Source organism: Strix aluco, chromosome 1 (genome assembly GCF_031877795.1).
Source record: "Strix aluco isolate bStrAlu1 chromosome 1, bStrAlu1.hap1, whole genome shotgun sequence".
Taxonomy (NCBI): Eukaryota; Metazoa; Chordata; class Aves; order Strigiformes; family Strigidae; genus Strix; species Strix aluco.
The window spans coordinates 43,403,047-43,425,645 of NC_133931.1; the positions used below are offsets into that span (position 1 = coordinate 43,403,047).

The window sequence follows — 22,599 nt, forward strand, 5'->3', positions numbered from 1 at the left end:
TCAGTACGACACTTACAGTACCATGTTACAAACATGGACTGCACAGCACAAAACTGGTTTCCCATAACACTTTGGTTATAGAAATGAACACGAAAATGTTTTGTATCTGATTTACCAAGGCTGCTCGTTCCAGTATTTGACTGTTTGGTGCTGCTTTCCCACCTGGAAGACTAAATCTCAGCATACCTTCAGTTCTTTAATTTGTAAGCAGAGTACTAGAGGAATAAGTTTACTCCCACTAAATAGTAACTTCATAAGCAGCTCAGTAGGACTGCTTGTAGAGTAATGTAGCATAATGTATTCTAAACCCCTTGAAAACTGGTCCAGTCATATCATGCTTAATGAATACTTTCTGTCACCATTTAAATCTATTAAGAGAAAGAAAAAGTGTCTTTACAAGAGACCTTTGCTTATTGTATTGTTAGTACTTGTTTCCTGACAATCTTAAAGGGTTCACCACCACTTCATTATTTCAGTGTAACGAGAGCATTCATCTTACCATTTCTGACTTACAGATATCCTCAAAGATTACGGTTTTTAACACCAGGAAATGTAAAGGTAATAGAGTAGCGGCTTTCCCATTTACTGACCATTATCTTTCAAAACTCTCCTTTCCTTCCCCCCAAAGTTGTTGCCTCATTAATCTCCACGCATGACTGAAAGCGTTAAAAGCTTTCATGAGCAATTAATTACAAAAAGACGTCTGGGGACATTTCCCATCGTTTTAAACAGCACACACTGTTGTGGCACAAAGCACATTTTGAAATATTCCTGCTTCGGAACCCCCCCGATACTTCTCCTCCCAAATTAGAGACTTTTAATCTCAACACTTGACCCAGAAACGGAGCCAACCGGCTCGCCCCGGAGCTCGGGAGCCCTCCGGGCCCGCGGGCCGGGGTGGCCGGGCTAAGATCTCCCCCCAGCGGCCACGACGCTGCTGCCGTTCTTCCAAGGTTCTGTACGCTAATTTTGGGGCAAAAAAACCCCCACCCCCACACTTCAGCCTTAATTCTAATTTCTTGTAAGGCAGTGGCGTTGATGGGTGTACCTCTCACTGTACAGCTCTGTATGGATTTTCCTGCTGATAGCAGCCGATATCACCACACTTGCAAAACTCTGCAGATTGGCACTGCACCTGACAAAAATATTCCAAGTGGATTAAAATCAAATTCAGTCCCATAAACTGGTTTTTTGCATGCTGCTTTGTTCCAGCTTTACACCCATCTCCACTTCCACCCTGCGGTTTTTTTCACTTGCCACCCCTAAACAAGAAAGATGGATCTTGTTGATCAGTGTTAGAAAGAAACAGACAGCAATCACCTTATTCACCGACGGCACAAACCCCACAGGACAGAAAAACACTGCCGCAAGCTGCAGACTGCTGCTGCTCCCCTCCTCACCCCTGGCCTTTGCGGCTGCAGGAGGCAGCCAGCTCAGCCCTCACAGGGCAGATGGCTGCTTCACCTTGTTGGTACTGGTGTTTCAGCAATAAGCATATTTCGGTGGCTAAATCCCCTTAGGAGGTGCTGCGAAGTATCAGCCAGCCTGTTTCTTGAGCTGTGAAACACACGTTGGCTCTGCTGGCCCCATGCATAGCTGAGTTACCTCCTCGTGTCCTGCCGAGTCACACAGGCAGGTGCTCTCTCCCAGCTCCAGCCAGGGCAGAAAAGGAGCTGGTTCCTCTCCCAAAGAAAACTACTAGCAAAGAAAGAGAGAGAGACTTTTTTAGGTAGTTTAAAAATGGTCCACATCTGCAAAATAAATTTATGCAAAAGTTTATGTTTGTCTGAGTAATCAATAAAAGTCACTGCCAAGTCACACATGGCATAAATTAGGAAAAAGGGTGAATGTTCATCTCAGTAAAAGTTAGGAAATTGTCTTGTTAATGAAAATATTTTCCTAGGCTGATAACAGCTTCCAATATTTTTTATTCTCTGTATTGTTTGTGCTTTACATCTACCTGTTTCTGACACTGATCAACAAAATCCATCTCATTTGTGAGTGACAAGTGAAAAAAAAGAATGCAGAGTAAGTGGAGAAAAAAAACAGAACAGCATGTAAAAATTCAACTTACTGAGCTTAATTTGTATTATATACACTTGGAAGGGTTTTGAAAGTTGACATGAAAGCAGAAGGTTATAGTTCTAACTTTTCTAAACTTAAAGGGCTGTCAACTTTGTGTAAATCACACCACAACTGAAAGGGTTGTTCTTACTGCTGTTATAAGTCATATTAAGACTGCTGCAACTGAAAAATATTTGTGGGAAAAATGTTTCTCTTTTAGTTTTGACAAGATATTTTGTGGATTTGATTTCATTGTTTCCCTCTCCAGTCAGTGTATCTTTGTGTGCATCTTTCCAACAGCACCAGCGGCAAGAGACACGTGCCCTCACCCATGGCTTATGAGCAGCATCCCTGCTGAAGCCTGACTTCTCTAGCTGAAGTCTGAGTGCTGGGAGCTATGTTTGCTGGTGTCTGATGAGAAGATTTCACATTTATCGGTGGGGACACATGAGCCTCCTCTCCCAGACTGGCTGCTTGCCTTCATGGGGCTTGTGGGACACTTCCACTCCTCTGTCAAGCAGAGCTGAAACAGTTCAAAAGGTTTCAGAAGAAATGGTGAGGGAGCCAAATGGATACACAGACAGGCCTCTGTACTTCATGTTTGCAAGTGTATGATGAATCCAGTTGCATTATGAATAAAATACAGGTAAAATCCCAGTGACTTGGTAGAAAAGCTTGTATTATAAAAAGAAAGTGTATGAATAAGCGGCCTGACTCCTTGGATAGTCAGAAGTATCAGTAAAGCTCTTGCAATTCTAGATACAATGCAATCAGAAGTCGCAGACCTGCATGCCTTACTTGTTAGTTCCTAAAATGCAAAGTTCTGACAAAGGCACGTGGTTCTCAAAGATAAGTGTCTTCTTTAGTATGACGGTAGTTGGCCATATGAGCAGGCAGAGCTAGGCCTGTGACTGTCCTGCCTGGGTTTGCTACTATTCAGAGAAAGGAAATATAATTCTTCCTGCATCACCAGGTGGCAGCTGATAGTGGGGGCCTTGCAGGTGAGCTATCAGAGGAGAAAAAACCCCTCCAAAAGCCCTTGCTAGACCAGGAGCCAGGTCACCCCTTTGGCTCCCAATCCAGCTGCAAACCAGATCAACCCAGTGATCTGGAGTGGGTGGCACACAAGCTGCTCCCCATGCAGGTCACAGCCCTGGAGAGGAGGGCATGGCAGCACCTGCCTGGGTCACAGGGCTCTTCGTGTGCCATCATCTCCAGGCTGGGACATTGCTGGAGGACTGTAGCCACCACGCAAGGGAGGTTTCAGACGGAGTTTGGAGAACAGGGGGTTGCTCTGAGTGTTTCCCCTGGCTGTGCCTGCACACATTCCCATGCCTGTGCTGCTGGAGCTCCACACCACCCCTTATTCTGAGCAGACATATGACCCTAGCTCTACCCTAGGGCACCTGTGACTTGGGTACTGCTACTACCACTGTAACTAGAGCAGCACAGGACTGACAAAGACTATACAACTTGCTTGAGGCTCTGAGGTTTTCCAGAAGTGATGTCTACCTGTCCACGGAGACGGAGCCATAACAGATGACCTGCTTTATTCCCTGTAGGCACAAGAAACTTTATTTTTCCCTAAGAATACTTGAGAGCTTTATTTTTCTCCATGACACTGTTTTGAACAAAGGCAGAAATCCTGCACTTGTGGCCTGAAATATTGAAAACAATTGGCTTAGTCTGACCAATTAACAAAACTCCCATTACCCAAAAAAAGAAAGAAAAGAAGCGGAATCATTATACACTGCCTTCCTTATAAACTCAAAGACCACATTCAAGTCCTTCAGGGTCCCCATTACTTAGTTTTCAAAATGAAAAATTTAAAGTCTCTTTATCACTTGTACCTGGTCAAAGTCACCTTTACCTGTTCTGTGACTCTTGTTCATAGCTAATCATTAGCTTTTCACTGTAAATGAAATTAATGTAGAAGTCAATTTTTGTGAATTTTAAAAATAATTATTCAAGTTGACTATGCAAATGAACTACCTTTAACCTTGTTTGTGAGCTTCTTCTGGAGATACACCAAGGACAGCTGCAAACACAAGTGAGAAAACGCAGCTTTCCCTTCAGGCAAATGTTACTGGGTGACAGTTTCGAGACACTCACCAAATTGCACCATCAGTTTTTCAAACAGGGAAGAACTGTGTTGTATGTGCGCGTTGGGACAGCTTTGCTATCCTCATTCCTAGTGTCATGGCACCATGAGAGAGCAGCAGGGCAGGGGCTGGCTGCCCATCCTGTCCCACCGCCCCAGCCAGGAACGGAGCAGCCGGGGGCACCAGGGCTGCCCCAGCTCCGGGGCATTGGGCACCTCCCTCAGGGCACTGGCTGGTGGGTCAGGCAGGGATGGTCAGGCTTGGTGGTGGCCTTGCAGCCCTGCAACAAAACTGTGAAAGCTGTGATGACAGAAAAAAGAAAAAAAAGGCCACAATGATGTGGGCTACTCCACAGAAAAAAAGTTAGGTTTGTGTAGTGTCAGAGCACCTGAGTCCCAGACTTTCAGAAAGATGATGGCTATTACGGAGGCTCGTATTGCTCAGAGACTGGAATCTGCTGCTTTTGACGGAGATTTTTGCCTTGGGAATTTGTTAGCCCTCTCTCCAGAGGCACATCCTATCAGAGAGGGTTAGCAGATGAAAAAAATCAGTGGATTTTGAAATACAGAACCTTTACTTTTACATGGGCTAATTAGAAACATGCCACAGATACAGAACCAGAGCCATACGTAAAGTTCTGAGTCAGATATAAAAGATTATCTGAAGGAAAAAAAAGCCTGCCTTTTCCGTTCAACAACACGGGGCTTGTGCAAGTTCCCAGTTATTTCATTCAGGAAGAATCAAAGTTTCCTTTCAGCCACAGAAAAACATTGATCTCTGACTCTGTGCAGCCAAACACAGTGCTAACAGCAAAGAGTCATGCTGAATCAACCAAAATGTTTATTTCTAATATTTCAAGAAACATTTAAATGACAAAAAGACTTTTAAAAGATAAAAAATTCCTCCAGTCCCAAGGACTGCTCTGAGAAGGCTCCACTAGGGCTTCAGTATAGGGTTTCACGTGAAAGCCATTAACATGGGGAACCACTGAGAACCTCTCCAGTCTACTTTTGGAGTCAATGATTATTCTTACAAGAAGACTGCTTTGGTTCACATTGTTGGGGCTGCTTCCCCAAATTTATATGACTACTCCTTTTGATAAAGGTCACACACAATTCTCAGAAGTATGTTATACTCCTGAAATGTTAATCTAGATAGCCAAATTAAAACCAGAAGCATTCTGGAAGTGTTTTAGCTAGGTTTTACTTTTCCTCTTTAATACAGAGTTCACAAAGGCACAGTATTCAAAGCATTTCCAGCAGGATCGGCAATGATGATGGAACAGGTGACAGTGTCATCGTAAGATGTCACCCCTGGTCAGCAGACACCAGTAGATAGAAAATCCTGCAACTCAGAGAACATCCCATTACGTTTGATTTTGGATTCTTTAAAACGGGTGAGCAAAGAGAATGCAACCACCAAGGTCAGCCATGATTTTATGAAGGAGAAACCACAAAAGGGCCATATTCTGAACTTACCGCTGATTGCCATCAGCCATCTCACAGTTTGCTCAAAGCAGCTGCAACGTGCAGCTCCCAGGAGACCACATGCAAAACCTTTATGGCTCCAGTATTAAGCTTGAACAAGCTTTCAAGCTACCTTAACTTCACCTTTAGAAGAGTACACTAGAAACACTGAAAACAAGGGCCAAAAGTGGTGATGAAATAAATTAACTATTCACTTCGAAGTTTAAACCTTCCAGACTGAGAAAAACAAAAAAGAGTGAACAGTGACTAAACCAGAATTCAGTGAATTCCCACAGGAATAAATGCATCTGGTCACTAGGTGTCAGCCTTGCCCGCGCCAGAAGAACACTGGCCCTTCTCCCCATCCCGGTGGGCAGATGCAACTCTCAGCGCTACAAATGATCACAACAGTCTTGTAATTTGGGGACAGGCGCAGCAGAGGATGTTGTTTGTGTGGGATGCTTATGTACCTGGTAATATCATATTTGCTACCCTCAGGTTTGGATACTGGAAACAACAACATGTTTCTTCCACGCCGAGGAGATGTGACTGGAGGTCAAGTGCAGAGACAGCAGAGGAGATACACTCCGAAACAATGAATAAATCAGCAGGGTATAAGCAATGAATCAGTAACTGTTTTGCAAGCCTCACAATATTTACTGTTTATCCTAAAGCACCAGTTCCTGGAATAATGCCATCACATGAAAATGCTGGCTCCCACTTCTTAAATCTGCTTCTAGCCTTGCTGGATACAGGAACAATGCTTGGAAACAAGATCCCTGCAGGGCTGAAAACTCTAAGGACAACAAAGAAAACCTAAAATGTATTCTTTAAATAATTTATTGAATGCTTACAGTTCAGAACAGTACAGTCAGCAAAAACAAAGAGTAATTAAACATGTAGCAGTTTCAGTGGTGTTTGCAGAATACTGGTACGTTTCTGATTTTGGAATCCCTCCAGATGGAGACTTTCATACCTTGATGCTCATGTTCCCAAGTCTGCGCAGATTATCTTTTCTTTCACTAGGGCCAACTACAGTACCACAGCAGCATGTCAGTGCTCACAGTGGTCTGTTGTCATTGCAGTTTCCTAATATGCTGCAAGCAAAGTCATTCAGCTCAGCTGAGAGCAACAGTCTGAACTGGGAAAAAACAGGCACTTTCCACAAGATACAGCAAAAATTACTTGACAGCTTTTTACTCTCCATTTTCTTTTAGGTCCTCTTAATGGACAGATAAGCTTTTCCACAATAAACAAAGACAAAAATCATACCATCCCAGTGCTTCGATTCCCTCAGATAACAAGTGCAGAGAAACTGACCCAGGTAGAATTTTGCAACATGTTCACATCCTCCCTAGGGTAATTCATTTCATGGTCACTCCACAGCAAACATCTGTCTTTAACGATGAACCTGGAAGGGCTGGAGCCTTCCAATACCAACAATAACAACAAAACTCAACAACAGAGTCACAATTAGCCCAGACATTGCACAAGTCCTAGAAGTCAGGGCAGCACCAATGTCACACCAGCCAAGTCCAACATAAAATCAGTAGAATAATATTTTGACGGGAACAGTTTCAAGCTTAGTACATGGCCCGTACTCAGACTGCCTGCTGTGGTGATTAGTGCAATTGCCTTGCCAAAAAAAAAAAAAAAAAAAGGCTGACTGACTGACTGTTCACTAAAAACCAAACACATCTATGAGGTTTTGGGGACGCAGAAATCATTGAAAACAGGAGAAATAGCAAGTCCAAATCTGTAGGGATCAGTCCCAAATCTGTCTTTTATACAGACAACACAATTCATCACAGTAGTTGTAGGAGGCACCCTAAGAGACACACTGAACTGCATGTTTTCAGAAAGCAGTGAGATAACATCTATGTTTAAATATCTCAATCACCTTCTCTAACCAAGCACCGCTTGCCGATGCAGACACCTCAGAGGGGCACTATTGTCCTCTCCCAGTTCTTCTTTTGCAAATTCAGGTGACTTTAATTTCCATGCTTTGCTTACAGAGGAAACACATACATTAGAGTCAGCACGAACATCAGCAATGTATTGCACAAGGGCCAAAGAAGGTAGGCAGGCAAATTTTGAATGGCAATACCAGTGCAGGGCTGGGAACTGGGAGTCATTCACCTTGAGTCAGAGGCTTCCTGGTGGGGATGCCACTGATTTCTATATCCTGAAAAAGCTGCTGTCTCCAATAGCTGTAAAATAACACTGATTGTCTGATTGCCAGCACTTCATCTCTTGTGACACCAAGATGTCCTCTGACTTGTTTTTTATCACATCAGAATGCTTATTTTCAAAGACAAATACAACCTAGTACATCAAGCCTCAGAAGCTCCCGATGGTGAGCTAGGCAGTCCACACTGGTGATATGTGGATCCCTAAGGAGAACTCCCAACCCTTAACTTCATGCATCTCAGGGCACTGAAAATACGGAGTGGGATTCAGCTCCAGATACTTAAGTTTCGGGTGTATACAAGCGTGCTATATGTTAAAACTACTGTCACAGTCAGTGGAGCCTAGAGTGCAATTTAGTTGCCCAAATACCTGCTTCAGGCTAAACACAGTGATTCTGCAGGCACCACTGACTGTAGCAATCAATCACATTATTACTAACTAAGAAATGAGCTTAAACAATTGTCTATATGTGAGCAATGTAAATTTAGACTTGCATTAATTTTGAAATGAAGACAATACCTCACTATACTAAGTTTATAGGGAACTTGGGTTCCAACATTTGAAGCTTTGAACCCCAGATACATTCAAAGTAAAGAAAGCACCTCCCTTGTCAGATATTAAGAGTGAATTTATTTTCTTAACTGAAGGTATTCCACACTGGGAACAAGGCAAACTACACCAGAAAGATAAAAAAAAAATAAAAATCCAGAGAGCTAGTTTACTGTAAATTTACATATCAACTTATTTTTCATAGACTCCTCTATGTACACAAACCTCTAGCTGTCATTACCTGCCCAAAGAATAATAATAAAAATATTAACATCAAGAAGTGACAGACTTTCAGGCTAACGCGCCCGTATTTATAGATTACAGACCAGACAGGACAATCCTATGAGGAGACAGAATGAATCTTACAAAGGGTAGGTTTCCAATAATGCAAGGAAAGACTGATTTGGGCGTTGATGCATTGAACACAAAATTGCTTATCCATTCAGACTTCTATCTTGTGGGTGTAATTCTGAGTTAAGTGCACAGACACCCTTCTGGGAGTGCTCCTTGGCTCTGAATAAACTCTGAATTCATTGCTCAAAGGGCTCTCCAACCCAGTTGGCATGTGTCTTGGAATCTACAAGGTTAACAAGTAAACAACATTGCTGTTGACATTTTTAACAACAAAAGCAACACCAGTCCAGGAAACTCAAGCCACGAAAAACCCCCTCGTATAAACAGATGCAAGAATGATCAACACTTTTCCTGCTCCAGAGGCACATAAAACAACCAGATTTTCAAACGCAGAGTGGGCCAGACAGGATGACACTGTGAGAATGATTGAGCCCTGTAGTTCCCACCACAACAGGAGAAGCAGAAGAGGCCTCGGGAAGATGCAGATGCAACCGAGGGAATATTAACCAAAGGAGACACAATAAATCTGAGGATAGTCTACTTCCACTGAGAAACCAGTAATTCTTTAGATAATTCTATATATTTCTGCTACAAAACACCAAGATGGGTCATCTGGGCTAGGAGATGAAGGAGCTTAAAAAGTTCATAATTTTCCTCTTAATGGGTAAGAGTTCTGTCACACCTGCACTTCTAACTACATCTTTTGATAGTCTAAACCATAACAATAAACTGAAGCACAGACTGAAAACTATTCCCATCCGATCACCAATCAGGAAATTTTAAGAAATAAATCTGCATATGGAACATTACGCTGTGTCTGTCTAAAGTGGCTGGTTTCTTTCTTATTTTAGATATATGTAAATAAAACACTTAAGTATTTAAAATACAAAACTTGTGCAACAATTTCAAATTAAGAGACAAATTTTTACAGAACTTGTGAGTGCTCAACAGTGCAAAATTAGCTTTGCATTAGCATTTTAAATTTTAGCAATAAAATAGAAAATAATAAAATAGCAATGGGAAGCTATCTTCATAATTGATCACTTTTATATGACTTCCTGGAGCACTAACATCAATTGTGCTTGCATGTCAAAACAATGTTGGCACACTGCCAGTGAAGACTCAGATCAGGGCCACTATTTATTCATTTATCCCTTTTTGGAAATGAGTGAATGGTACAGTCAACTTTTGGTTGTTAAACACGAATACTATAATATGAAGTATAATGAAATAAAAGCCAGCCTGTCTTTGTTGTACATATAAGTAAAAAAGAAAATGCATCTATTTTAACTTGCTTCATTTTGAGTCTGCAGTCAGCCACCTGTAAGTGTAGCATTGACTGGCTGCTGTTAGTCAATCTCATAAGAAATAGGTGATTTCTAATTATCGAGGTACGATACAAGAAGATACGTACTCATTCAGAGGCCCTTATTTTGATTTCAGTCTCACATATGTTATCAGTTTTATCAAGGAACCATTCAAAAGTATGATGTTGTTGACAAAAATTGACACGGCTTTCAGTATTTTATGGCACAAATAATGTTTCTTTTCCTTAGCTACTTGATAATGCTTTTCCGGTTACACCAGATTGGGTGCTTCTTGCCATGTAATACATTGTTGCATATGAAAAACCCCTATCAAAACAGGATATCCAAGGCAATCATTCATCTTATGAACATGAAAACATGGCACATATTCCTAAATAAAGAGAATGGCCTTAGATGCCAGTGCTGGCTTAGAGTCTTGCATCAGTGAGCCTGACCCTCATATAAACAACAGTCCACTGGGAGGCTGTTTATTATGGATTTATTAGAAACCTTGTCAATAACTTACTTGTACTTTTGATAATTCTGTATTTGGTTGCCAGGAGACTTGTTCCTGACGAGATAAAGTGAACAGGAAATCCTCTATAGCCTTGTCACTTTTTTCACTAGTAAATAAAAATCAGAACAACCATTATAAAATACCAGCTACTGTAAACAGAAGAGAGAAAAAAGGCGAGCATTGCATGTTTTAAATAAAGCAACATACAGCCCTTTTTGCCCTCTCCAATTATAAGATGATAAAAGATCACCTTTATAAAGTAGAATGACCGGATTTTGTGGAACGTGGCTGTTTTGGCTCCAAGGTATTTGTAGCGTTATAGTATCAGAGCCAGGATACAGCTGCCTTGTGACTAAGACGTCGTTCACTGAATAAGTGCTATCCAATCCCTCAACGTCACCAGACATCTGTTTCCTGTTTTCATTCTTTCTTTCACTGTTATCATTTTATCCGAGTTACCCTTTCACCTGAAAACCATTTAGAAATCTAAAGAAACCAGCGTGTGCACGCGTGTGTATATCAAAGAAGTCGATTTAGAAAAAAAATTGCTGAGAGCAATTTGTTCATTTTAATACAAAGAGCAGGAGTGGAAACAAAGTTGCCTTCCCCCCCACCCCCTCCTCCTCCCAAAAATACACAATGATACATAAACACTTTTGTCTTCTGGTCTTCACTAATATGACTAACTTCCTTCTTCGCTTCCAGTTAAGTAGCTTTCCTGTTGAGTACCACCACCTCCACAAAATACAATTGTGAATTGATTCATAAAAACAGAAACATTATGGCACAAATAAGGGAAGGCAATAAATACTCTTCACCCCCCCAACTCCTTCCCAAATGGAGGCAGTAGCATTGTAATAACAAAAAGAAAAAAAAAAAAAAAAGAAGTATTGCTTGTCATTTAAGGTTCCAAACCAACAATCATCAGGATGCAGAACAGGATACATCTAAAGTGAGAAAGTTATTTACTTCACATTCAAGTTAACACTAGCTATACTTTTTTTGGCACACAGTATTATTCTTAATGTGCCAAAAAAGCGTTGTGCACCTTATAAAATATGAATGTTAACGCCACTAAGACCAAATTCCTGCTATTCACAATCCAATTTTATATTGGCGTTGTTTTGCTATGTTTCACCTATACTTAAACCACAAATCAGGAGAACAACCATTCCTGATAGCATCTAACACACATTAACAACAAACAATAGAAGCTGAAGAGTAAGTTGTCAAAAATTAGTGACTTTCCATTGTTAATTTCTGGATTTCAGATTATTTAATCAGCATGAGAATAGAAAACTTTATTTTGGTTTGTGATTACAGATGCTCATATTAACTGACAAGGTAGTTTGTTGAGTAAAGCAAAAATCTGGGCTGGTTGACAAACACCAATGAAAAACTTCACCTGCTTCTTGTTATTCTCTAAAAGGAAAAGATTTAAAAAAATTTTTTCTTCCCCCTCCTTGAGGCACACCAGCACAATACAGGTGTTATACAGGAGAAACAGGAGATTCTGGCACTCAGATGGCTTTCCCTAGGAGATGGGATGGTTCGGCAGCTACAGGAAACTGTAAGTAGCATTTCCAAAGGCACCTGAAAATTGGAAAGCAAGACTTCTCATGTTTTGCTCTTCCAGACCGTTTCCTGCATCCTAATAACCAAATTATCCCTACTTTAAAGCCAAATTCAACTTCCATTAACGTAATTATGAAGCATCTCATTAACTTCTGAGGAGTCAGAGCAAGTTCTGATAGATTAACTTACGTCTCCTCTCTCATCTTTCAATTTACTACTTGGTTCATCATCCCAAATGCCCAATCCTAAATTTCTGTATAAAACCTAGAACACTCTTACATACATACAATAATACAGTATTCTGGAGAGATTGATGAAACAACCATTTATTGTAAAATATTGTTAAGATTGTATCAAGTTGGTGTGAATAAAATACCGTTTCCCGTAAAAACAGTTTGTTCATAATTTTTCACATCTAAACTCCTTTGTCCACTGTCACATATGCAATCCACAATCAAGCTGAAAACTGAATCCTAACTGTGTACTTTGTCCATCACATGCCCATTCTTCACAATCTACTGTCACTGTCTAATACTCATTGACTCTGGATTCTGCTATGCATTTTTATTAATGACATTACATTTGTGTCTGGACAAATTTTAAATTGTTTGAATAATTAAAGCCACTGATTTAAGATAGCTTTTTTTTCTCCTAAATTTAGACAGAAAGTTCTTTTAAACTGCACACCCTGTCTTTCTCAATCCTATCTGAAGGAATAAGTCAAAAATCAAGACCTCTTAAGCTCTAGAGCTACTGATAGCAGTGGCAAAATTCAAAACATTGCTATGGAATTGAAGAGCTTAATGAATTCTTCTGTATTTTGTTACTTCTGGCTGTTTTTAAATTTTCCCCATTCAAATATAGGTGGTCCACCTCTTAGAGGTACTCAAGATACCATTTTCTAAAACATAAATTATAGTGTTATATAACACAATTGTAAAACTAATATTAGTTTTGTACAGCGATGCTTCTGATTTCAAATTGAGGGCAAAAAAAATATAAACTAACTATTCAATCAAGTTAAGCCTTGGAATCATCCTCTGAAATAAATGCAACATTGAAACATTTTGTCTGAAAAAGTATCTGGCAAATCATCACAAGAGAAAGGGCTCCAACACACACTTCATGTCAGACTCTAGACCATTTCCAAGTGTTAAGACTTTTCATATTATGACAATAAAAGAGTTGAGAACTACAGCAGAAGATTACATAAACAAAAATTTATGTTTTGTCTAGTATAACAGGAGTCTTAAAAAAAAAAAAAACAAACACCACTTCATATCTATTATTTCATACCCAGATGTTTCCTGTACACCTGCTGTTGTCTCCAGTCCTGAACTCATGAGCTATAGTATTTTAACAGCCTCTCATCAGTTGGTTTTAGAACTTTCTTGTCTACCATGTTTACAATCCATCCTGGAGCGAGACCAAAAAATATCTGTCTAGGATCCTTGCGCGTGCTTAACATTTTGAAGAGCTCATCCTTAGTTATGTCTGGTAAGACATAGCCATATTTCTTGGCAAGTTCAAGCCTGGCTTCTGCAACCTTAGATGGATCTGCCAAGTACCCACGATTCCTGGCATCTGTATAGTAACGGACAAGATCTTCGGGTGGAAGCATTCGCTTTGGAATAGGCTGGCCACGCAGGAAAAATACTACTGGCTTACATAAAATTTCTGTGGACAAACATGAGAGAAAATTAGATACTATGCTTTATAATACATATTTAAAGACATTAAATGACACCTTATTTAGTATTTTGTGCTAAATTAATTATTATAAAGTATCCAGCAAAAACTCAAATCTTAAGGATATTCTTGTTCAGAATGAGATAGTGGTTTACAAGTATCGCTTAACCAAACAACTCTGGTTTACTCTGATATTTATAGTGACAATCTGGATGACTCATTACTTCTAATATATTTAGAATGCCTACTTTAGAAAGATACAATAACTAAGCTAGATACTGGCATTTATTTAAAGGGCTGACTTCCAGGTTAGAAGCAATGCATTTGCATGGCTATTTTCACAGTGTGCCAACAAATGTCAAATTTAGTGTTTCTTTAAGTATTTTAAATAAAGAGTCAAAGGCACAGGCACCTATTCAGTCATTTGTGAGACTATCCTCTCCTCCTCAAGTTTTACTGAATTTGGAAAATTACATTCCAGATCCTTTTAACCTTAGTATTTTGATTATTTTCTGGATTGGAAAAAAAGAACTTGTATCACTCCAGGGTAATGTATTTTGCACACTAAAAATGTCTATTCCTCTTGTTCTCAGCCTCATTCACATATGAAAGCTCCATTATTGTCAATAAAAACTGCGTGAATGAACATTAGGCAGGATGCAGCCTCAAGCAAAGCAAAGCCTCATTCTTCAGTGAAAGTGTTCTGAAAACAATAGCCATTTTGACTGGAACGATTCTGAACTTCTGTAACTTAGCTATTTCCTCACTTTAACTGGAAAAGCATTTTAAATTAAAAATATAAACATCCACAGTGTTTTGTAAATCTATTTTTTCCCTGAATTTTCTTAGTGTTATTAAACATGAGAAAGTTAGAAGACAAAAATTCAAAGAAACAATTTTTTATTAGTTCCTCTACTTACAAAGCTACTTGGATTTCTTTAACTGGCTGATTGGCAAATGACTATTAATGCTGGTAGGGCTCAACAGGTGAATGGTTAAAAAAAGCAAAACTGAAGATGCATTACAGTTCAACATTTGTATAACAATGTGTTGTTGAATACTCTAGAATGGAAAAAGAGGATGATTTCCCAGTAAGAACTATGTTTGAAACTTTGATTGGATCACTTAATCTTCGCACATTTAGAAAAAAAAAAAAAAGAGCAGAAATGAAAATAAGTTCTTACCCAAACTCCTTGGATCATAGAACGATGTTGTTACAACACCTCCATTTTTTTCTATGGTTGCAATTGCTAATTCAGATGCCCTCTGCACTTCAATATTTACTTTTGCTGAGAAAATATCAGCACCCTGTAAATTTCAACACATAGAGTAACATTAAAATGAGTATTTTAGAACATACATTTATTCTGCTCTGCAAAGTTGTAAGAAACATTAAATCCTGCAAAATATTATGATTTGTCTGCTCCCTGCACCAAGATGGGTAACCAAATTGCTCTCACCCAGTCACCTGGGTTTAATGAAAAACCTTTGCCTTTTCAAAATATTCATGCATTTCTTTTAGTACATTCCAGACTTCTGTTGTAAAATACTTCTTCAACCTCTTGTTATGTGATCCTCAACTATCATTTTTGTAGTCTCTCGGGCGGTAAAACATCACCCCGTGGTTTTTTTTGCAAACACACAGTGCCCTCTAGTGGATTTATTACAACAAAAATTCCACAGCAAGCTCATTTAGAAAACCAAAGATGCTTCCAAAACATGGGAAAGACAATCCGATACGCTGGTATGGAAAAACTGAAAACCCAGGGCTTTGTACTGCTGGAAGCAGTAAGTGTCCTGTCTGCATACCTCCTCCACCAGCTGCACACCATAATCCCTTTTGAGAGGTTGCACTGTTACACCTCTGGCGTTTGTGAGCTGTGTTAAGTCAATTGGTTGCGTGGGGTCAACTCTACCCAAGTCAATCAGGTACTGCAGCCTCTGAAGACTGAGCGGCTGATACTGACGTCTGCGGCTAGGGAGAGGAAAAATAAAACAAAACAAAAGCACCAATGAGAAATTTACAAAACTGAAGCTTTAACAGGAACTGGCCAACTGAGATACAGCACACTGTATTCCATTTTCTACCTACTCCTAAAACTATCAAGTAAATGTTTAAAACACACCCATCCAAAAGCCAAAACGTTAAATTTAATTTAATGCAAATACAAGCCCTAGTTATAGCCCAAAACTCCATTATGCCTTCAGGTTTGCTCACACCCACCCATCTCCAATGTGATATTAATCATTTTGCTGTTGCTGAGTTCAATTTACTCCAGAATACCTCTCTACCTGCTGACTGGTTTAAGGCAAAAAAGATGAAGAAATTAAAGTGTCAGCATTTCTTAGTAAGCTTCAAAGCTACCAGCTTGATAGCTTCACTGATACATTCAGAAAAATCTGACCAAAAAAAATAAAAATACACAGTCAATATACCTTCTCCCCCCATACAAATTTAATGAAAAACTATCAGCCAAACTCTGTACGTGCTTCTGCACAGGCTGCCTATATCCAGCAAGATTTTTTTAGTCCATTACCACTGTACCTGACATCTCGGAAGTACTGAATGGAATCCTCTTCAAAATATCACCAAGAGAAATATTGAGAAAATATGCATTAACCCATATCCCCAGAGGAAGTTGGAATATTTTGTCAATAGCCATCAGCTTCAGTAAAAGCTACTTTTGCGTTTTTTGAAGTTTTAACTTTACTACACAAACCAATCCTCAGAACAGTTTTCCCACTCCCAGTGTCTATGCCCTCTGCACACCAGCTTTGAGCACCAGCATATATGTCTCGTACAATCAGTTTGACCACTGCTATTGGAAACTAGTGAGTGGTAGCAGAAAAACTAAGCAGCTTATCTCTGTTATTGGCAAGCTAAGTAAGAAAGACAAGCAACAGAATTTGCTTTGTCAGACAGCTCCTAACAGAGCAAAAGTTCAAGAAGCAGAGGAACAGCACTGCAGACAGAAAGAAGAGGAAGGTGAAGATAAACATGCAGAGAAATTGTTCAGCATGCTCCCATCCTGCTATGACAGCGCTTCTCAGGTGCAATTACAATGTTATATAGAAAAACATTTACCACAGACATTGAAATTTTGCAAACACCACCAATAAGAAACTACAAAGTACTTTTTTTGTTTCCAGATGTTGTCAGATGTGGCTAAAACCAGTGAGAGCCTATTAATTTCTTGTCATTGCAGAACCTTTTTTTTGCTGTTGGTTTTTTATGAACTGGTGACTACTGTTAACATAAGAAGCTCAGTGTCTGCACTCTGCAGCATTTCCTTTGCAGGACTGGGGATCTACACTCTGTCTTCAGCTATCAAGTGCTTCTCATTTATAATAAGTGAACAGGAGGAAATGACAGTACTTGGAAACAGAGTTTCAAAACTATTAAGACTCACAGAGAAAACCTTTAATAACCAGGACAGGTCTGTAAGTTATATTGCATGCATGAAGAATGGAAACATAAAAATGCACAGCTTTTTGATGAAGTTATATCAGCAAATGAAACATGAAATCAAACTGCAAGTTTAACAATTCACAAACAAATACACATTAGTCTTCTCATTCTTGAACTGTCTGCTAGGTGTGGCATGTTTTTGTTACTACTGCCTGTAACAGCATTGCATGGGTACAGAAGTTCTCATGTTCATGCCTAAAAGCAATAAAATGGTTAGTGACCCAGGTAACATACATACTATCTTAGGAAACAAAACCAGCTTTAAACAAAAAACCTTTAAAAAACAGTATTTTGTAATTGTCAGCATAAGTGAAGGAAATGAATAAAACACTGGCATACAGCTCTCCAGGTAAGAAGAGTGGCTGGAGAAAAGACATGTTAGAAGAACAATCTTAAAACATTAAAAAGCTGGAAAATGGACATGGCACAAACAAGCACAATGTGAAAAGAGGAGAGAAGTGCCAAACAAGGCAGAATGCCCGAGAAGAACAATGGTGAAAGATGACTTAATGGCCTCATCCAGCAGATTTGATATTAAAGAGCTTGTTAAAATCCTAGGTGGAACAGATGGAGTACAGACAAAGCCTGCAGTGTTGCAGGGCTGAAAAAGAAGAGTCATGAAGAGAATCAGAATTGTTTGGCTAGCAGCAGTCAGAACTTCAGTTGAATAAAGCGAAGAGAAGTAACAAAGCAAGGCTTTGGATTACACTTCCATGCCTAAGAGTCAACGGGACTGTTCCCAGTCAGTTCAATAGGTTATCTGCTGTGCAGACGGGCAAAGAGAAACAAGTGGAGGAGTGGTCTCAGGGGAGAAATGCACTCAGTTGTAGGAGGAAGGATAGCCTGCTACAAATGAGGGATTATGCAAAAAAAGGGTAAATAAGCAGAGCTGTAAAACAACAGAAAATAAGTGAATTCATTAAAAAAATAACCTCACAAGAAATGGGAGATTCTGCTGGTAAGGAAGCTCACCATCCAAGAGGAATATCTCATTTTCAGTTAGGTCTGTTTTGGCATATTAGATTCTGGCTTCAGAAGAAAGATCAAGAACAGCAGGCAATGATTAATTTCTGAGTAAATGTGAAGAAACTTACCTATGTCCATCGTTAAACCCATATTTTGGTATGACCAAGTAAAATGGAGTCTGACCACCCTCAAAGCCTAATCGGGGGCGATTTCCTCTTTGTCTTTCTCCTTTGTGACCTCGACCACACTTCCTACCTCCATATCTTCCACGGCCACGTCTTCTTTCCTTGAAAACAATCAATGATACATTTAGCCAACTACTTTGGAGACAAGTATCTATAAAGTGTGAGATTTCAGAGATATTAACAACCGAGAAAAATGCTGATTCTTGAGGAAAAATAGAAAAGCAGTTAATGTGATTTTTGAAAAGCACAGCTCTAGGCAGGCACCACAAATAGTCTGAAAGTTTACATGAACACATACTGCAATAAAAGCAATACTAGTATTTAATCCTACCTCTTACACACTGCACTCTCCAAGTTAGAGAATTTTCCTGCATTAACTATTGCTGTTTCCTCCTAGTTCATGAAAGTTGCTCAGTGTTTAGAAGTTTCCGAACACTGACAATAAAAAAAGGAATTAAAAAGAAACAGACTATATATGCTATGCATACATATAATTCTTTTCATGGACTCAGACTTTCTAAAGAGTCTGCAACTGTTGCAATTTCTACTGACCACAAATCAAAAGAGAAGACTGCATTTTAAACCTTTATTATTTTTTAAATTAGGACTGTGATACTAAGCTATTAGTTTCCCAAGCACTTTAAAGCAGCATTGCAGCTGTAAGCAGCAGTTCAGCAATCTTCCTGCACTCACCTCCTATTTGTGCCGGCAGAAGCACTTACGCGGCTAAATGATGAATGCGATCAAAGAGATAAGCAAAGGTAAAACTTTTTTTTTTTTAAATTTAAAATCCAGGTCAATTGCACATTCAATGCACTTCATGGGTATGCAAATATCTGTTGGATTTGCAAAACAGGCAGTAAGCAAGGGTGGACACAGAGCTGGAAGTGACCGCCATTAAATGAAGTGGTAGCAGCCCACTCTGACCTAACTAATAAAGTTTTCTCTGTAAGGTGACTTTAATTCATATGCTGAAGAATCTGGAGCACTAAGGCTCACTTTGATTTCTTCACGCTTTGTCAGGGATAAGACAGAGCTACAAGCTTCCTTGCTGCTGTGTTGCACGTCATAGAGTTCACTGTTCAGCTCCAAGGGGCACAACCACATCTTGTGCATCACTTTGATGAATCTATTGATCTTACAAAGTTCTCCCCATTTAAGCTAACATTCACTGCAGCATGAAGGCCTGTGGAAGGAGCGATGTCACGTTGCTAACCAGTCTCATATCTGCACAACACAATTCACACATTTGCTCTTTTACATTGTGTTCCTCAATATGAATCAGTCAGGCTGGGAAATACGTGAAGTAACACATTCGAAACAGTACTTGTACTGCTCATAAGTTAACTTTGGTTAAGTCACAGCATAGTCACTGTTGGATCAATAATCATGTAAATAATTCATTATTAAAGAGACTACAGCAAGCCTCTTCAATTTTTCATTTTCTGTATTCAGCACTCAGCCAGACTTCAAGCACCCCTAACCCTACAAATCACTCTATGCAGTTAAGACTTCAGCACAGAATATTGAGTAAAACTCAGGTCTGAAAACTGCTCATTACATCATAGTACTCGATTATTAGCCTAACACCACAAAGACATAAAATCTGGTATTTTATGCTCTCTATTGTGTCTGTAAGTTTTCCAAAGCCATGGAGCACTTAATGCTAAAATATTAGTAGAAAAGTAAGTACAGACATACATCAGAAAAAAATGCATTAATATATTTGAAACATCATCTGACCTAAGATGCAGCGCTTACCTGTATGAATACCAAACAGCATAAAGTTCAAGTGTGCTTTTATGCCAGGCTAGACCATTCGGGCCACCAAAGGCAGCCGACTTGTCCCCAGCGCACACGCTATGCTTCTTTACTCACAGCACCTCTTGTGCTGACACAAACAGTTGTGCGGCTCTGAGCTGGACAGGTCAGGAAATTAAACTAGATGAAAACTAATTTTGTCTGTCTAGTTTTCAGCTGTTTTAGTTCCCTGCTCTGGCTCACCACACAACCTCTAGCAGCAGTACAAAACACACAGCGGGTGCAAGCACCTGGAGGCAGAGGGAGGGCACAGCTGGCCCACCCTTTCTGGCACTGCCCATACACACAGCAGATTCCATGGTGACTTCAGTTAATGCAAGATCACTGACAATATCTGGTCACAAATAGAATGTAATCAGTACATTAACCAGATTTTAAATTGTCAAAGTAGCCAATCAAAACTGGTTTTTGCTGCAACTTCTGTTTGTGAAGTCAAATGCTCTTAAATCTACTTATTTGAGACTTCATTAATCCCAGGATAAAGTTGTCACACACCAAAAGAAAGATACCAGAGAAACAGAGCTGAGGTCACTTGTACAAACTCTAACTAGAGGCAAACAGTGGGGAAAACATGTTCATTTCCTACATGGAGTTGCAAGTTACTTGCTAAAAACCCAGTGAGCATATAAAAATGTCTTATTTCAAGATTTTTTTAAAAAAGGTGTTTTCCTAAACCCAACTGCTATGTGACCTTGTAAAACAAAAAGTCCTGAGATCAAACACTGGCAGGAAAGTATCAGTTCTAGTAATCCTCAAGTTCAGACTATCTCACAGCTTCTGGGTGCTAAGCCTGAAAATACCATTTTGAAGCCTGGATTAGTTCGAAAAACCTTAAGAATCACCACTCCAGCACTGTACTGGGCTGCTTCTTCCAGCTCCGCTTGATCCTGGCCAAGCTGGGTGTTCATAGCTCCAAGTGAAGTAACTTGACAGGGGAACCCCAACAGCTGCAGGGGGGAAGAATCTCCATTCTCTTGTCTTGTCACAGGTTTATGGGGTTACAAGCACGCAGCACTCAGCAGCTCTATAGGCGTCTCCAGGGAGCCTTGACCACTGACAGGGAAATGCTGCTTGGTGCTCCCTGTCAGTTCCCTATTCCTATGACTTTAGCCCTTGAACCTCATCTCCCTGTTCACTAATATTTCCCCCAAACCAGGTGGGTTTCTTCATGGTTTCTTTTCTTTACTCCTCTATCACTTTCGAAGGGGACAGGGAAGAGAACATTTAGTTCTGTTTTTAAGAAAACAATAGTAACAAGTGTGGGCTGGCATCAAATTTCTTTTCTTTTAAAGCCTTTTAACCTTTCCTTTTCAAATGAATTACCTCACCCCATGAACATTCGGTATTCCGCACTTTACTGTTTCTCTCCACCCCCAACGATGGTCCTGAGGTTTAGCTAGAGCCACTCATCAGTACTCTGCGGGGATGGCCACACACACCGGCTACGAGACGTACAAAGGACAAGAACAGGGCAAACACACGCAACAATTGCCACCCACTCCTCAGACTTCCCACGCCTGTTCTGACCAGGCCGCAACCTCCCCAGAGGCCTTCTGACAGCCCTCGAGACAACCACCAGCGGGGCCGGGTGTGCCCGCTGCCGAGGCAGACTGCTGCCACCGCAGAGGAAAGCACGCCCGCGACCCACCCGACAAGCTGCAGGCACTCACCCGCTTTTTGGAGCCTGGACTGGGCCTTAGGTTGGCCAGACTGACCCTGGGCAGCGACCGCAGCAGCTCCAGAGCCTTGTTCCCGCCATTCCCGCTCATGTCCGCGCTCACCCCCCCAAGGACGGCAGCAACACTCGTCGAGGCGAGCTGCTTTACGACAGAACCGTAAACCGCACCTCCGCACCTTCCCAACAGTGTCGCGCAGCCTGCCCCGCCGGCGGGGCGGGGCGGGGCGGGGCGGGAGCGGAGGAGGGGGTTGGCCCTGCGGCTTCGGGCACCGGGGCCGGGGCCGGGGCCGGGGCTAAGCAGGATAGAGCCGGGGTGTCTCCCGGCGTGTCGGTTGCTGGCTGCTGTGTACGCGCCGTGCTGGGAGAACGGGGAAGCTGCGGGGACTTAAACGTTCACATCGATCCGTTCTTTTAACGTGTTTTAGCTCAGAACACCAGTGGATTAGCCATAAGTCCCAAACTACATTTCGTTTTCCAGCATCTACTTTTCTATTATTCACACAGGTCTCAGCCAAGTATTTTAAAGCCAAGCCTTTAAAACCATCAGGCTGCATCTAAAAACGACTGGCTGGTAGTGCACAGAACATCCAAAGTGCAGCACCCTGCGTCGATCCAAAAAGTTTAAAGGTGGATACTTACTGGAAACGTGCATAGAGCCTTCGCTTGT

The 22,599-nt window shown here is 40.6% G+C and overlaps 1 protein-coding gene across 2 annotated transcripts; it reads right to left on the reverse strand.

The window, feature by feature from the left end:
* Positions 1-6,456: 6,456 nt before the first annotated feature.
* Positions 6,457-22,099, reverse strand: MRPL15 (mitochondrial ribosomal protein L15). 2 transcript variants are annotated; one of them, XM_074819149.1, is made up of 6 exons: positions 21,925-22,099; positions 18,377-18,534; positions 15,623-15,788; positions 14,998-15,121; positions 13,421-13,801; positions 6,457-12,142 (listed from the first exon to the last, which is right to left on the reverse strand). In XM_074819149.1, exons 1-5 carry the CDS (start codon positions 22,021-22,023, stop codon positions 13,464-13,466), a joined length of 885 nt encoding a protein of 294 aa, XP_074675250.1. In that variant the 5' UTR covers positions 22,024-22,099; the 3' UTR covers positions 6,457-12,142; positions 13,421-13,463. The 2 variants fall into 2 exon arrangements, with proteins under 2 accessions (XP_074675250.1, XP_074675240.1); XM_074819139.1 differs by lacking the exon at positions 6,457-12,142 and having other exon boundaries at positions 12,435-13,801; positions 21,925-22,097.
* Positions 22,100-22,599: the final 500 nt, after the last annotated feature.